This window comes from Chelmon rostratus, chromosome 10, assembly GCF_017976325.1.
Source record: "Chelmon rostratus isolate fCheRos1 chromosome 10, fCheRos1.pri, whole genome shotgun sequence".
NCBI classification, from domain to species: Eukaryota; Metazoa; Chordata; class Actinopteri; order Chaetodontiformes; family Chaetodontidae; genus Chelmon; species Chelmon rostratus.
This window is the reverse complement of record NC_055667.1, coordinates 12981999-12998955: the sequence shown is the minus strand read 5'-3', so window position 1 is coordinate 12998955 and position 16957 is coordinate 12981999. Positions and strand designations below refer to the sequence as shown.

Genomic DNA, 16957 nt, shown 5'->3' with positions numbered 1-16957 from the left:
TTGAACCTCTGCGCCTTTGACCAGTATGCCCCACTCCGTGTGTGTGTGTGTGTGTGTGTGTGTGGGGGGGGGGGGGGGGGGGGGGGGTCCGCGTGCCAGCGGACGTGTGGCCATGATCTCAAGCCCAAAGCCTTCCTACTATTGGCTGTGTTCATGCGTGACAGTTTGGAGTAACTGTGGGCTCCTTTTAGCCCGCGATTAGCCATATTCATAGGCTTTGCTTGCAAACTCGCCCCCTCCCTCCTCCATCCTCCCTCCTCTCTCCTCTGCCAGGTTCAACACCACCGTCTCTTTTTAACCCCTGCCATCGTCCGCTGCACACGCATCGCCTTCATTCCTGGGACAGCAGACCGGGGACTTTAACTCTTAACTCAATTTAACCGGCTTGTGTGTGAGTGTGTGTGCTCTCCTTCGGTGCATCGGCCAGATGGAGGACTACCATAAACCGGACCAGCAGACAGTGCAGGCGCTCAGGAACATTGCCACCCGGCTCCGGATCAACTCCATCAAGGCGACAACTGCAGCGGGCAGCGGGTAAGATGATGAATACGGAGAGACTGAACCGGGCTGGAGGTATAAAGTAGTGTGACACAACAATACATGGTTACTGTCCTGGGGCAGTTACTGTGTGAAACATTCACTGTCCATTTGAAGGACAAAGAAGAAACGCGGGCACGAATTGATAAAAAGAGAACATGAAGACTGTTTACTGATGGACTGACTGTCCGCAGCAGAGCACCAGTGTAAAGCCGCCGTTTGCATGTTGCAGAGGAGGAATATTTGCGTCCTGTGCCAACATGCGCTGTGCGCAATTTACGCGCTTCTCCAGAAAAGAGAGTTATTAGGCGTAAAGATCGAGTTTATTTTTATTTTCGCATTTAATTAGCAGGTGTGTTGTGTGGTTTTGTTGTTTTGCACCGCCGCCCCTTCAAATCATGAAACATTCATTAAATCGTGTCGGATTTGGAGGTTCGGCATAAACTCTGCAGGTGTACCAGCGTTCTGCTCTGCTTAACCCCTTGCGCACTCTGATCGGTTATGTAACAGAGGAGGAGCGCAACCCGGATCGGTGAGTGATCCCGTGCAGCCAGTGGTGCAGCTCGCGGGGCGACGTGGTGCGCGATGGCATCAGACGGAACCGGGGAGCGCACTGACGCGCTCCTGCTGCCCCGCTCCGCGCCTGCGTGCGCCTTCCGCAGCTCATCACACAAGTGTCGAGAACCCATAATTAAATAGCGAAAATACGTCCGGTGGGGCATTTCAAAATCAAATTATTGTGTTGACACTCGCGCCGCAACGTTTTTGCAGTGATAAAAAATGAGAGATTAAAATGGGAGATAAATTGTAGGATACATGAAACTGTGGTTAGCCTAGTGCGTGGCTATTACAACGTCCAATGATGGCTCTTTCCAAAGGTTACATAAAATAGAAACACTTGTGTATGCTGTATATGTTAAGGTTAGTTGTGGATTTTTGAGTTATTTGATTTTTCTCCTGAGACTGATGATTGATGACTGAGATCGAGGTAGGCTACAGCTCTTTAAATCATTTGAGGCGTGCTGCTACTGAAGAGCTGTGTGACTGACTGGACTTGAAGCTTAAGCTCATACCGTTCTTATTAACCGCAGGACTGAGCCTTAAATAGCTGACTCCAAGTGAAGCAGAGATATTAACGAATACATTTCCAGTTTGAGCTTCCAAACATGAACCACATGTTTTTCTTTTTTTTTTCTTTTTTCATCAATGAAATTAACACAATATAAGCACATGTTCTCGTTTCAGCAAAATCCTCCATAACTAGAGCATCAGTCACCTTTCACCCTTCATCCCATGCTCATTCATCATCTCCTACCGGTTTTTGCTTTTTCCTCATTTTTTATTCATTTTTTCCATTTCAGGAGAGTAAAGAAAAATGCCTTATATGGAGGCCTGAGTGAGGTATTATGGCATGTGGTTTGAAAACAAGAGAGAGAGTAGAGAGTAACATTCAGGACATAAAACCTCATTGTGGCCTATTATGTGTTGAAGTTAACACACATAAGTGATGTCTTTGCACTGTATGTATGTGTGTGCATATGTATGTGTGTGCACGTGTGAGAGAGTGTGAAAGAAAGAGAGACATCTTCCAAATGTATTAACACTTCTTCATATACATGTGTGTGTGTGTGTTAGAGAGAGAGATACTGTATGTGTACTGACTGTCTGACCCTGATAAAGTCAGCCTGCCTACTGTCTGTCTCACATAACTCTCTGACTACAGTTGGTCTGGCATGAATTAACCCACTGGATTGAAAGTGACATAGCGGCACGTCTCTGCCATTTTTATGTCTTATTCCTCTCTCTCCACCGTGTTGTTGCAGTCATCCCACATCATGTTGCAGCGTGGCAGAGGTCATGTCTGTGCTGTTCTTTCATACCATGAAGTACCGACCTGAAGACCCCCGTAACCCCAACAACGACCGCTTCATCCTTTCCAAGGTAACATACACACACACACACACTATTATTTTGGTGTATGCACAGAGACAACACCCACAAAGAACATCTAAAGCTGCTGATTTTCTAATTATAAGGTGACACATAGTACGTTACACGTTTACTACTGTGCTTCAAAATTAAAATTAAAGCTGTGCAGTTGTTTTCCTGCTCCCATGATGAATAATGAGAAGTGCATTAATATTTAAAATTCCTGAGTTTGTAGATTTAGTCTCGTTGTGTTTTTGTGCCTATTCATTCAGCTTTTTGGTTAAACAGAAAGTGTCCTGTTGTTTCTCTGCACACTGCATTTTGTGATCATACTGCATTTTCACACATGTTTAACTGTGATGCTATTAAACGTGTGATTTCTGCCAGGTGCCACTGGCAAATTCCACACTTTATTCTGCTAAATGTCATGCCTGATTTGACGCGCACTACACTTACATACTCCATATTTCACCTAGCAGGAAACTCATCCCTCAGGTGTACCTTTCCTGCATACCTGAGGAGAAAAAATCGAAATCAGAGACATAAAAACGGGATCTCATGGCTCCCTTGGATTAACAAGTGTTTTATAAACCGTGATAGCAGTTCTAGCAGATCAGACACACAGAGTATGATGCACTCTGACCTTTGACCTTTGGCCTCTGCTTCCTTAGGGTCATGCAGCCCCTGTGCTGTATGCCGTGTGGGCAGAGACGGGCTACCTGAAGGAGAACGAGCTCCTCAACCTTCGCAAGGTCGACTCCATCCTGGAGGGACACCCAGTGCCGGTGAGGTGACGTTCAGACCTGCAGGAAGTTCATGGTCTGAAAGTCATTTATTCCAACACATCAACACATCTGCCTCAGGAATACATTAAAAACCTTACACCGCCATTGTGTGTGTTGATGTGGGGTATCTCACTGGTTTACATTTGACGGTAGATCAAGTAAATGAACATTGAGGCAATGCCTGTAGCCGGCTCTTCACTTGTTAACACATTGATTTATCAAGTCAGAATTGTACTGATTTGACTTTGAAACACTTCCCTGAGCTGGTTCATGATGTCTTTTACCACCTCAAAGATTATTCTGTGCATGTTTTGTGCTTAAGGTTAACTTTGACTTTGCTTCTGGCCTCTTCCTGCATGTAGCCATCTGTCATACTGCTCGCTTGGAACCTCCTCAGGCTTTCTGCAAACCTTTTGACAGCATCTAAGAATCTCAAAATATTAATGTGACCAAGGACATACATGTCACTGGATGTAGCCATACTGATACTGTCAAATATGTAGCTTTTCAAAGCCTTCAGCTCAACCATTTAGGATCGTCTCTCTCTTCCTGCTAGAAAAGGTTTGAATACTTCTCCCACTGCACTGTAAAAACACAGCAATGAGCTCTCCAGCAGTGGTTCCCAACCTGGGAATGAGGACCATCCAAGGGGTTGAGAGATAAATCTCACTTTGATTAACAGGACCACGATAAAGAATAATAAAAAAATCTTTCTGGAACACAAAAAAGTGTGTAACCTCTCTGTAATGTTTGTCTTTTCCCTCTAAATTACTCAATAGTTTTACTTCCTCAGTCCAAAAAGTTTGACAATGATTCCTTTAAAACATAACACATGTACTTGCTGCACATTCTGTATTTAAAGAGACATGAACACACAGATAACAGACAAACTGTATGCAGGCAGGGACACAGCGACAAAGATGCTGTTGTGTGACAGAGATGGTCCGTCCTCAGCTCCTTTCTCCTCTGCTGCAGACATTAATGAGACACTGTGTTCACATAAACACTGCTAGACACTGGCTGCAGCCACCGTCCTGGCAACATGACTATTTCATGCTTTCTGTGTTTGCAAACTTGAGCCCTTCCACAGGTCTGTAGAGTAAAATGCGTGTTTTGTGTGTGTGCGTGCTAACAGAAGCAGCAGTTTGTGGATGTGGCCACTGGATCTCTGGGTCAGGGGCTGGGAGCTGCCTGTGGAATGGCCTACACTGGAAAATACTTTGACAAGGCCAGGTAACACACGCAAAAAGAAACACACACACACAAATTGTCCGTGAAAGGAACGACCTCACGCAGAGACTCTCAAACATGCACAATACTTACGTACATGAAGGTGCAGAGCAGCCCAGCTTGCATCTGCACATATTAAGATAGACAGTATGAAATTATGCATGACATAAGGTACGCTGCGTTGAGCCGTGCTGACGTGACATTTCAGCCTGCAGCTTTGCATCAAACCGTATCTGACAGGCCTGGTCTGGGTTGACATTTAGGCAGCCACACCAAGAGCCAGGAGAGCTGACCTCTGATCAGTTTCACCTTCAGATCTGGATGAATGAATAATCTGAGATCAGAAGGACTCCACGAAGAGATTAAATGGTAAAAGAAATTAGTGACGGGGGATTAATGTGTCTCTGCACAAAGGTGGAATTCATGTTCAGAGACTGAGATGAATTCCTTTTTTGTGCACCCTTCTGCAGCTGCAACGGTTTCAGCCGTTTCTACATCACAATAGGTTGACAGGCCTGAAATGCACAGTGGTCAACTACCACTCAGCTGAATGCTAGCAGGGTTGCAGACCAGTCCTCATGTGTCTCCTTTGTTCTAGTGTGATCTAGAAAGAACCGTGTGGGTTTCAGTCCCACAATAGAGAGAGCGAGATAGCTGTGTATAGCACAACACATTCCATTCACATTTTCACAGAACATGGATATATGACACAAAGCATCTGAGCTGAACTCTAAATTTCTGGAGCATAGTTTGACACATTCCTTTGTGGACGGAACAGGGAGACGGTCTCAAAGGCAATTCTGTTTTTCACAGAGAACAGACGCAGTGAAACAGGCAGTCAGGGAATGCCGTACTTGCAGTCTGAGCTGGATGCCCTTGATATCTCACTCTGCATTCTGTGTGCACTCTATTGTTTCTGCTCTAATAATCACACATGCAAGAGCACAGTGCCCCCCCAACCCCACCCCCCATCTCTCCGCCTCACCATTTGCCCTCATCTTCTCTCCAAAAAGTGGCACAATCCCAGGACGTGCGTCTGTTGCATCTATGTATACACAGTAGATGATGTTGTTTACACCATGCGCATGACAGTGCACTCTCTTTGTGACCATGCGCACATGCACAATATGCGTTTCCCCTGCAATGCTCGGAGCAGCTTGTCAAGCTAATTCATTGCAACATGACGGCTCAACACACACTTAGACAAAAAAAACTGCTGAATGGAAACTCATAGATGCATGCACACCTCCAGGATCAACAGGAATGGAGCAACGAGTACGCAAAAACATCTGCAAACTGTAATAGAATATGTGCCATTTAATGTATATTTGTGGTCAAACTGCAGCTGAAAGGAATCCTGCGAACAACCAAACACACCTCTCAGCCTCTCTTATTAGCAGTGCTGAGACGAGACTGAATCACTGTCACTGTCTATTACCTCATGCTTATGTGACTCTGGTTCAATACTCTGCAGCCGTAAGCATGTAAATATGAGATTATTGGATCAAACGCATGCAGGGTTCCCCCTCATGCTCGCTCAGCATGCGAGTGCATCACCAAGTGTTGGATGGGTGCAATGGTGTGAACCAGAATGTGAGATAGGCGTGTGCGTGTGTGTGTGTGTGTGTGTGTGTGTGTGTGTGTGTGTGTGTGTGTGTGTGTTGGACGGTTTTGGGCTGTTCTCAAGGAGAGGTATCACCGTATCTTGATCTGTTACACTCAGCTTGCAAAGATGGGATGAAAGAAACACACACACGCACACACACGCTCCTCACACCTCCTAAGAGATAACTCCTGTAGCTGAAGCACTGCCATGACCTGTGTGTGTGTGTGTGTGTGTGTGTGTGTGTGTGTCTGTGTGCCTGCAACTTTTACCTCTAATACTTTGATTTTTGAAAGAATCAAAGTAAAACTAAGCCGATTTATAGACTGTTAAACACAGTGACTGAAATAAAATTAGATATTTATTATACACTTGCATACTTACATGTAAAAAAAATGAAACACAATAAATGGCAGGTATTCTATTTTTTTTTTTAAATGTAGCACAGAAGAAATTGTCTTTTAATGTGTTTTTATACTGTTTGTCCCCCAGGTAGGGGATGATGATCACTGTGTTTGGGTGATTCCTTGAATGCAAACTTGATGATCATCAGCAAATGAGCAGTGGGGAGCTTTGCCCTCTTGACCCTGCTGCTGTTTCTTTCTGCAGGGTTAAAGATCAGTTTAGCTAGTAGCACTCACTTCTTTTATTTTTTCCCGTCCAGTCTCAAATCTCTACCTCTTTTCTCTCCCTCCCTCCATCTGCACCTCTGTGGAATTCCCTCCCCTCTCTCCTCCCTTCTTCCTCTCTTTTCTTTCTGTGCTGTGTGTTTTTTCTTTGCGCTCGGGGTTGGAATGCGTGGTGTAATGCGCTATGTCTCGGCCTATCCTCCAGCTTTAATGAGAATGTGTCTATTTGACTGGAAAGCTGTCAGGAGTTGTTAAGCCGTGGGAGCAACGAGTGAGGGTGATCGGGCTGCAGCAGGCGGGTGGAGTTTCTCTGTGTGTGTGTGTGTGTGTGTGTGTGTGTGTGTCTTAGGTGTGAGGGTCAGCTGTCACGTTGAGCCCTACAGGAAGAATCGGAGGATCGGAGGATGTGCCAAAATGGAGTCGATATGGAAAATTACCCTTCTTCACTATTTCTTCACCTCTTACTAACAATCACTCTGTATGCATTTACTTAAAAACATGAAATCTATCTCTCTGGGTTTGTAGCTATCGGGTGTTCTGCCTGCTGGGCGACGGAGAGCTGTCGGAGGGCTCGGTGTGGGAGGCCATGGCCTTCGCCTCATATTACCAGCTGGACAACCTGGTGGCCATCTTGGACATCAACCGCCTGGGTCAGAGCGACCCAGCTCCTCTCCAGCACCATGTGGAGAAGTACCAGAGACGCTGCGAGGCCTTTGGGTGAGCGACGGGGGCAGCCGGAGGGTGAGGGTGGGCAGGCAGTGTGAGAGAACATGAGAGAACACAAAGTATGTGCAGATCCAAGTGTGAGGTGAGCGTGTGTCCTTTAGCGGTGAAATGATCAGGCAGTTACTCGCATGATCGATATTGACACAGCCGATATGAGTATAAATGCTGATGTGCTGCTACAGTATGAAGTGCTGCAGTGCCATCACATGTTGGCTGAAAGCTGGTGATGATTTTAGGAGGTCGCACCTGCAGGACTGCATCTAAAGTCTGAGCTCCTGTGTTTTTCCAGCTGGCATGCCATCATCGTGGACGGCCACAGTGTGGAGGAGCTGTGTAAAGTGCTGAGTCAGCCCCGCCACCAGCCACTCGCCATCATCGCCAAGACGATCAAGGGCAAGGGCATCCCAGGTACAATAATCAGGCACGCACACGCACACACTCAGTGATCCTCTGCATGTGAGTTTTATGCTGTCATGTGTAGAGATAAGTTAAGTTCTAACGTGTTTTGTTTTTGATTAGAGAAATGGATCATTACTCAATCATCCCTAAATAGCATGGAGTAATTTCCATTATTATATAAATCTGACATAATTTCATGTAAAAATGTGGATGTAAATTCTCAGTGAATAGAACACATTTCAAGCAGAACAGTTCAAAGTAATCGCAACACACACCATGTGTCCTAACAGCGACATCGCCGTTTACTGCTCTGAAAGCCTGTTTCTAAATGATGACTAGGTAAAACGGTGACAACTGACTAGGAATAATATTTCTGTCAGAAGTTTTCTTAACCGCCCCGGGGACCCGCCATCGTTGCAGAGGGGCCCTAACTCGCTGTAATCCAGGCAGCGCTTAAGTGCTTTAGCTGCTGCAGCTCTGTGATCCCTCAGAATGTGTAGGATACACACAGCGCAGCAGCCCATTGTGCTTGTGTTGTGATAACGGTAAGGGGGAGTGAGTGTGACCACGTGCGTTGCTGAGAGGGACAGACACACAAAGGAAGGTAAAAAGATGGTTGTTATAACACAAAGGTGTGTGTGTGTGTAAGAGAGGAGTACGTCTTTGTAGATGATTGTGTCAGAATCGGGAGCTGCTGTAAGCCCGTGGCCTCCTGACTCTTACATTTTTACCTTTGAAGTTTCCTGCTGTGACGCACCGAAGTGGCCGATTGTTATGAGTGCGACAGGTGTTTATTTGGTGTGTGATCATAGCACACACAGACGTGTAGAGGAGATAAGTATGAAGGATATCAGGAGGAATTTGGCTTATTGAGTAAAAAAGTCAGATTTTCTTGTGAGTGCCAACTGTTGACTCTTGTGAAAATGTGAAAATGTCACACGGGCACAGCTAATGCAGCAACTTGTGCTTTGTAATAGATAGTTCTCATGTATCATACTATACAGTGATATTTGTACTTGTTGGCTCTGGTTCTCAGATGTGTGTGTTTGTATGTGTGTGTGTGTTTTCCAGCGGCTGAGGATAAGATGGGCTGGCACGGTAAACCCCTGCCCAAAGACATGGCCGACAGCGTGATCAAGGAGCTGCAGAGCCGCATCATCAGCTGTAACAAGCGCATCTATCCTGCTCCACCCAATGAGGACGTGTCACCTGTCAGCCTCCGCAACATCCGCATGCCGAGCGCACCCAGCTACAAAACCGGAGACAAGGTATGGTCAGCAGGCGGCAGGGGAGCCCACATGAGCTGAATAATCTTAAAAAACTGCATGTGATGTTGGCATGTATTGACATTAAACCAAGCATCAGCTGAGCAGGGGTATCTACTGTACTGTGTATCAGCAGGTAATCTGCCTGTATTGATTATAGTTAATTAATCGGTTGTTTGCTCGTCCATGTGTGACCAGATTGCTACGAGGAAGGCGTACGGCATGGCTCTGGCCAAGCTGGGCCGTTACAACGAGCATGTGGTGGCTCTGGATGGAGACACCAAGAACTCCACCTTCTCCGAGCTCTTTAAGAACGAACACCCCAACCGCTACGTGGAGTGCTACATCGCAGAGCAGAACATGGTAAGAAAGAGGTGTTGGTTCTCCGCTTAGACGGCCTGCGCCTGAACTGTGAAGGAGCAAGAAAAATGGCAGATATTACTATTATATCAAAAACTCCTGACACCGAGGTCTAGTGTATGAGCATTTGTCCAGTTATTATTTTTTCTGGAAGTAAGCTTTCGAAAAATAAAACCACATCAACCGGCAAATTTCTGATTTATCTGTACTTTTATTGTCTGAATTAAGCAGATTTGATAGTTGAATATAGATTATAGGCTATACGTTTTTCTTGTTAAAAACACAGACAGATGCTCCAGTCATCTTTCAGTACATTACGTTATGAATTCTCGAGGGGTCTTCTCACACAACAGCGGGCCAATCCAGATGGGTCATCGTCAGTCTGGATTAAATGAAAATCTGCAACGTCATGGTTTTACATGAAATATAGTCATTATGTGTCACTATGTCATTGTGCTCTATGTGCTTCTCAGAGGCTTTTAATAACATTAAAGGCTTACTGTGCACTAATACTTGGATGGAAGCAGGGCTCTATTCTTTTCGTGCTGCGATGGGGATAGTTTGTATGACTAAAAAGGTCATTATTTTAAAAACTAATTTGATTTGCATTCTCTATGAATGTGCATATTTTTATTAGAATTATTTTTGCAACAGATCATAACTTAAAGAATTGGTTGTTTTTAACCTCATAAATTAGTTAATCCTTGTATGTACTGAGTGCAGCAGGTATAAAACATGTGAAATACTATTTGTTTGTGATGCCTTAAACACTTTAAACAAGACTAAGAGGCTGCAGCTATGCTCGCGGCTCTGTGAAACTGTAATTTGAGCTACACGTTGACAGTGCTAACGGGCTGATGCTAAGCAGGTCTAATGTGTACCTTATGGTCCATTTTAGTTAAGCATGCAAACATTAGCTAATTACCACTGAGCACAAAGTCCAGCTCAAACCAGTTTAGAGAGGTCAAAACTCCAGCAACACTAGTATAAAGAGCAACTGACCACAAGCCAAAATGCTTTGGCCTCACAATGAAGTTGCGCTCTAATGTTGCAAGTGTTGTTGGAGTCGTCTGACTTTTTCACTTCCCCATGCAAGTTGTACAAACCCGTTTCCAAAAAACATTGTTCTTAAATTGTTATGCTATTTTCCAGCACGGTCTGTCACAGAATGGCAGCCCCCTCCCCATCTTTACTTCAGAAAGACTCTCTGAGAGGCTCTTTTTATACCCAGTCATGTCACTAACCTGCTGCCAGTTAACCTAATTAACTGTTAGATGTTCCACCAGCTGTTTTCTTTTAGCATTTCACAACTTTCCCAGTCTTCTGTTGCAACTTTCCAACTTTTTTGAAATGTGCTGCTTTGCTGGCGTGAAATTCTAAATGAGGATATAATTTTCAAAACAATGAAGCTTCAAATGTCTTCACATTTGATATGTTGTCTTTGTGTTATTTTCATTTAAATATGGGGGTTCAATGTTGTGCAAATCATCACATTCAAACTACAAAATCTTTTTTTTTTGAAGTGGTGTTCAGGTTTCACTTTATTATACTTTATTATAGCAGCTGAATAATAAAATGTCTCAATAGTGATATAGTCCAAATCTGCAGAGAGCTGGCAGTAAAATAAGCTTGAGTTGCTGCATTTTGATCAGAGGCAACATCTGAACTCCTCTCAGCTCACTTTTTCTGCCCTCCCACCTTACCTGCTCCCCCTGCCTCCTTCTTTATGAAGACATAACACACACACACACACACACACACACACACACACACACACACACACACACCAAAACTGTGTCTCTAAGCCCTCCCTCATGTTTCTCCTCTCTCCTGCAGGTGAGCGTGGCGATAGGTTGCGCCGTGCGGGACCGTAATGTGGTGTTCGCCAGCACCTTCGCCACATTCTTCACCCGGGCCTTCGACCAGCTCCGCATGGCCGCCATCTCTGAGAGCAACATCAACCTCTGCGGCTCCCACTGTGGTGTCTCTATTGGTCAGTTCCTGTCTCCCTTTTCACCAATCGTCACCTCTGACCTTTCAGTGGATTTGTCAAAGAGGTCGCTATGATGACACTGAGATCAGAGAGGGAAGACAAATATGATATTCTCATCACAAATACATGTTGTTAGTCTATAACAGCTGTCACAAGCTGTGCGGGGGTGGGGTTGTATGCTGGCCACTGCAACAGAGCTTATTATTATTATTTCACTCACTCCTATTTCAAATATTCAAAGGATTTGATCCCCTGGTCTTCCAAATTAAACCACAGTCTCAGACCCATAGTTTTAAGTAGCTGCGCTCATTATGACCTTCACTGCGACCTGCCTCTCTGCTCACTACACCTTTTTCTTAGGTCCGGTTTGGCACAATTTTGCTTTTAATCGATACAGCCCACTGAGATAAAATATACACAGTCCATGTCAAATGAAAGTCAAACTGAGCTGATTTTTAGTTTCTGTAGAAGACATTTCATTCTTAATTGTTTTATCACGTCGTTGCTTGCTTTAATTTCACTGAAGTGGGGTGGAGCTGTCCTCAGTATGTCTTGGTTTTAATTTTCCTGAATCTTAAACCTTTTTCCCCACCGTCTTCTCACCTCCCCCGTTGCTCTGTCGTCCATCTCCCTCTCCTGGTATCAGCACCCTTCCTCCTCCCCCTCTCTGTCTCTGTGTCATGGAGGTGATGACAGAACGGCCTGATTCTCTTTCACCTCCTCCCCTTTCTCCTTCTCCTCCACCTCTGCAGGTACATTGCATGCCCACCTTTCCAGACTGAATGCATGCCATGCAATGCACGAATGCAATTTATTTTCCAGTCTGCAGCAAATGTGTGAGTCTTACTGCACCTGACTTTTGTCTGTTTGGTGCCGATACGTGTGCATGTTTAGGTGAGGACGGACCCTCTCAGATGGGTCTGGAGGATCTGGCCATATTTCGAGCCATTCCCACGGCAACCGTCTTCTACCCTAGTGACGGTGTCTCCACTGAGAAAGCTGTGGAGCTCGCCGCCAACACAAAGGTACCAACAAACAACTAAATCTGAAGCTCTAAAGGGTTAGAGCAGAATAAAAGCTGATTTGAATGAAATTCAGTCCTCCACACGTTTTGTGTTAAAAAGTACAGACTCATGTCGATTATTTGTGGTTTATTTCAGGGTTTGTGTTTCATCCGAACGAGCCGCCCAGAGAACAACAACATCTACAACTGCAATGAGGACTTCCATGTTGGTCAGGCTAAGGTTGGTAGGAGTGTGTTCCCACCACCACCATCCCATTGCATACAAACCTGATTCTGAAAAAGTTGGGACTCATGTAAAACATAAATAAAAACAGAATGTGATAATTTGTGAACAAACTGTGAACTGACAACAGTTTCACAAAGTGTTCCTGAGCCCATGTAGTAACATCCTTATACAGTCTTGTTCACAAAGTGGTGAACCTCGCTCCATCCTTGCTTGTGAACGACTGAACCTTTCGAGGATGCCCCCGTCTTACCCACTCATGATACTATCACCTGTTACCAATCAACCAATCAAGTTTATGTCAAAAAGGATCAGCAAATGATCACATTCTGTTTTATATATGATTTAAACAGCGTCCCAACTTTTTGGATTCAGGGTTGTAGTCTGATCTAAACATGACCTAAATGCCAACAAGAAAAGTAAAGATGCAGTTTATGATAACACACTGTTTAGAAGTCTTTCATGCTCTTTGGACATTTGGATTTTTCTCTTTTAAATATATATATAAATATATCTTCCCACTCAGATTGCATACAAAACCAATGATGACCATGTGACTGTGATTGGAGCAGGAGTGACCCTTCACGAGGCTCTGGCTGCTGCTGAACAGCTGAAGAAAGGTACAAAGAAAGAAAGCAAAAAAAAAAAAAAGAGAGATCAAACCATGTCAGCATAAAACTATACAGTCTTTCACATGAACTATCAGCTGGTCTGAGGTGCACCTTTCTCTCTTCTCCCTCAGAAAGAATTAACATCCGCGTGATCGACCCGTTCACCATCAAACCCCTGGACTCCAAGACCATCATTGACAACGCCAGGGCCACCAGAGGACGCATCATCACAGTGGAGGACCACTACTATGAAGGTGAGGAGACTGGAGTCACAAATTACCTCCCAAAAACAAAACTAATACGAAAAATACTGCCAACCAAAATGAAACAAGGAAGTGCCAAAAACTGCAGTTCCTCGAAAGGCCACTTGAGGCTGGCTTCAAAAGCGAGTCAATCCCCATAGACCCCCATATTAAAATGCACAACTTCCCAGCAGAAACATGTTTTCAGCTTGTAGCACAGGGCTACAGGGATATAACTCACTTGTTTAAATGATATTAAGGCTTAAAGTTACACATAATTATGGCCATGGAGGCTTTGAGGGACAGCTAGCTGCTAAGTTTCAGCAACCAGGCTTAATTTGCCTGCCTCAGCTCCACCCACGCTCCACCTCTGCCCATTTTTGGATTAGCCAGGTGTTTAGCAGAGTCAGGAGCTGCCAAGATGCCGACAGCCGGAGCCACTGTCACTGAGCTTCGCTGTGGCTCTTCAGAAACCTCTGGGTGACATCACAGAGTCTACGGCCATGTTTTATACAGTCTATGGCTGATGCGCTGTTTGTTTGGAGTGACCTTTGACAGGTGGCCATATTCTCCAATAGATCAGATTAAACATTTAAAAATTGTATTACATTATAAAGTGCCATTCTATTACATAAATCTAATGAATTTCACGATCATGTCCGATTAAAATCAGGTCACATCTGTGTGAAGGCTGCGGCATTCGCAGGAGAGCTTTAACAAGCAGGTATGAGGATTATTATGCAGCTGCTTGCGTGTTTGTGCTGCTCATGTATCAAGTCATGAATAAAAACGCCTGGAGCAGCACGGGACAAAGGTCTGTCTGCAGACACAGAGGCTCTGAGGAGGCTGGAGTCTGAGCAGAGGGTGAGGAAGAGGACAGCAGTGCAGGGATGCTGTATGTGTCAGAGAATCGGGGTGAAGGTTGCAGGTGAGAAGGGAGATATTGAAGATACACAAAAGGTGAGATGGATTTAAAAAAAACAGTATATGGAGGGAGGAGGAGGAGGAGGAGCTGGGAGAGCCTGTCAGTGTTTCTTAATTTCAGCTCCAGCCTTTGGGCTCTCGCTGACCTACATACAGCACCAGCATGACAAAAACGAGTGTCCAGAGTTTGCTTTCTCTCGCTCCCCCTCTCTCTTCTGCTGCGTTTTTGTCGCCCTGCATGTGGCTGCATCACACACATACTGTGGACGGCACGTTCGTGTGAGTTGATTTTGTGCATGTTAAAATGTGTGTGTGTGTGGAGGCTGCAGATACAAAGGAAAGCTGTCCAAGAACATAACGTGTTGTGTGTGTGTTGGGAGTCGGCAGAGGGTGGAAACCAAGTGGTATCCAGGGAGCGGGGGGATGTGGTGCACAGATGGGTAAATGGCGTGCAAAGGGTAACGTCCCTCTCAAAGGAAGGGCTCTCCAGACCAAGATTTTTCTGATTTATTCATTTTATTTTGAGGGTCTTTAGAAAAAGCTGAAGCATAATACTGTTTTTTTCCCACATTCTTAGATTAATGGGTATCTAGGTAGTAACATTTCTACATTTTAACCAAGATTATATGACAACATATTCGGACAGTCCGATGGCGCCATAGAAGAAAACCTCCTTAAAATGGCTTGGATGCTTACAACGTAATCCATCCTTATCTTTGCTGAAATTAAGATTTTGTTCAGGTGTTACTCTCTAGTAAAGCTGTAGCTGAGAATATAAACAGAAACCTGCATGGTAATTTTTCAGATCAGTGGAAAAACTGTCAAAACAAGCCCTCTATTAGAAATTACACTCACCAGTGAAAACTAGAACAAAGCTGTAAACATCACTCCTGTGCCAACAGCAATGCAGCGTTTTGCCTTTTAATAAACTGCTGTATTACATTGATGGCTTGTATGACACAAGTTCTGAGCTCTTTGCAACTTTTGAAATCCTGTGGCCAATTCATTATCCAACAACACACACACACACACACAAAACTGAGAAATCCTCAGGTGAATACAGGCAGGTATTGGTATAACAAACTCAAAGCAGCGATAGAATTTGTATATGAGAAGCAACTGGGTGTGTGTAGTGCATACAGTACACACCAGCCGCTGGCTCGTACAGTGCATCAACCAAGGGCTGGGCAACGTTTAGCAGAGAAGTACAAAAAACATGTAATTGCTTTGTCATTCCTCAGCTTTCAGGTTTGCTTAGTCAGAAATGTTTGAGTGGCAGTTTGAAGTGAGAAATAAAAGGAAAGAAAGTGAGAGAGAGAAGGGGAGGATGGAGTGAGGGGAGAGTCTTCAGGGGTGAAAGTGAGACAGAGAAGTGGGAGAGCCGAGGGAGGGCGGGTCCGTCCTGTCAGTCCACATCACATCGCTGCTGAGATCAATCACCGGCGAAGGCGTGACAGATTTGTTGTGACGGAAGGGTGGAAATCTGAAGAAGGAACGATGGGCATATTTGGTATGTGTGGTTTGGGTGAACTGGCCCTTTAAATAATCATCCTGACTGCTCTTTATTCTCCTTCCTCAGGTGGTCTAGGTGAGGCAGTGTGCTCGGCGGTAGTGAACGAGACCGGCTTCACCGTCCACCGCCTGGCCGTCTCCCAGGTGCCCCGCAGTGGCAAACCCCAGGAGCTGCTTCGGATCTTTGGCATTGACCGTGACGCCATCGCTCAGGCGGTGCGTAAGATGCTCAGCACTTCCGCCAACGCTAAGTAAGAGCGGATGCAGCGGCGGAAGCGGCAGCAACAATATGGTAAAGGTGTCCGTGGTTAACCAGCAATCACCATGGAGACCACAAACAAACACAGAAGGAGGGGAAGCACTTCTGGCCCACTCACGCTCCTCCTCACGAAACAATCTGAAGCATTAGTTTGAAAAAAAAAAAGAAAAATAACATGTTTTTCCCTCTTTAACTGTCATCAATGTGGTTTTGAGACCCCCAGATTTTTACCCCATCAGTTTGTGAGTTCAGTAAACACCCCCCTCCCCTTCACACACACACACACACACACGCCTCCACACTCTAACCCCTTCCTACCTCCCAGAGAAAGTTCTGGTACTGCTGTAGTGTTTCAGTAAAAGCAGTGAACGTGCTTTGGAGTAAAGTGAAGTCTTTTTTATATTTTCTGTGGAACCCCCCTCTCACTTCCTGGACGCGGCGTCTCGTACGTCTGCAGCCAGTGCGACTTTGTAAATCCCACCTCACTAGATCCAGCAGGGTGTGGAGAAACTCTGGTTTGGTCTGTTTGAGCACTGACTGTTTTTAACCCTTTTGAACCTGACTTGGATTGGACTGCTTCACACCAATAAAGGGATGGTTTCTTCACAATGCCTGCCTCTGAGGTCTTTCTTGTGGGTTGTGGTTGCATGAGACAAAGGTCAGGTGTCACAGAGAGAATTGTGCAAAATCTGCTGCTTTATTCTTA

At 45.0% G+C, this 16957-nt stretch overlaps 1 protein-coding gene across 1 annotated transcript; it reads left to right on the top strand.

The window, feature by feature from the left end:
- Positions 1-325: 325 nt before the first annotated feature.
- On the top strand, positions 326-16724 carry LOC121612869 (transketolase-like). Its single transcript, XM_041946022.1, has 14 exons — positions 326-534; positions 2361-2478; positions 3138-3251; positions 4387-4484; positions 7239-7430; positions 7729-7847; positions 8910-9106; positions 9302-9466; positions 11300-11456; positions 12351-12481; positions 12617-12700; positions 13230-13323; positions 13446-13568; positions 16060-16724. Exons 1-14 carry the CDS (start codon positions 428-430, stop codon positions 16245-16247), a joined length of 1887 nt encoding a protein of 628 aa, XP_041801956.1. The 5' UTR covers positions 326-427; the 3' UTR covers positions 16248-16724.
- The last annotated feature ends 233 nt before the right edge of the window (positions 16725-16957 follow it).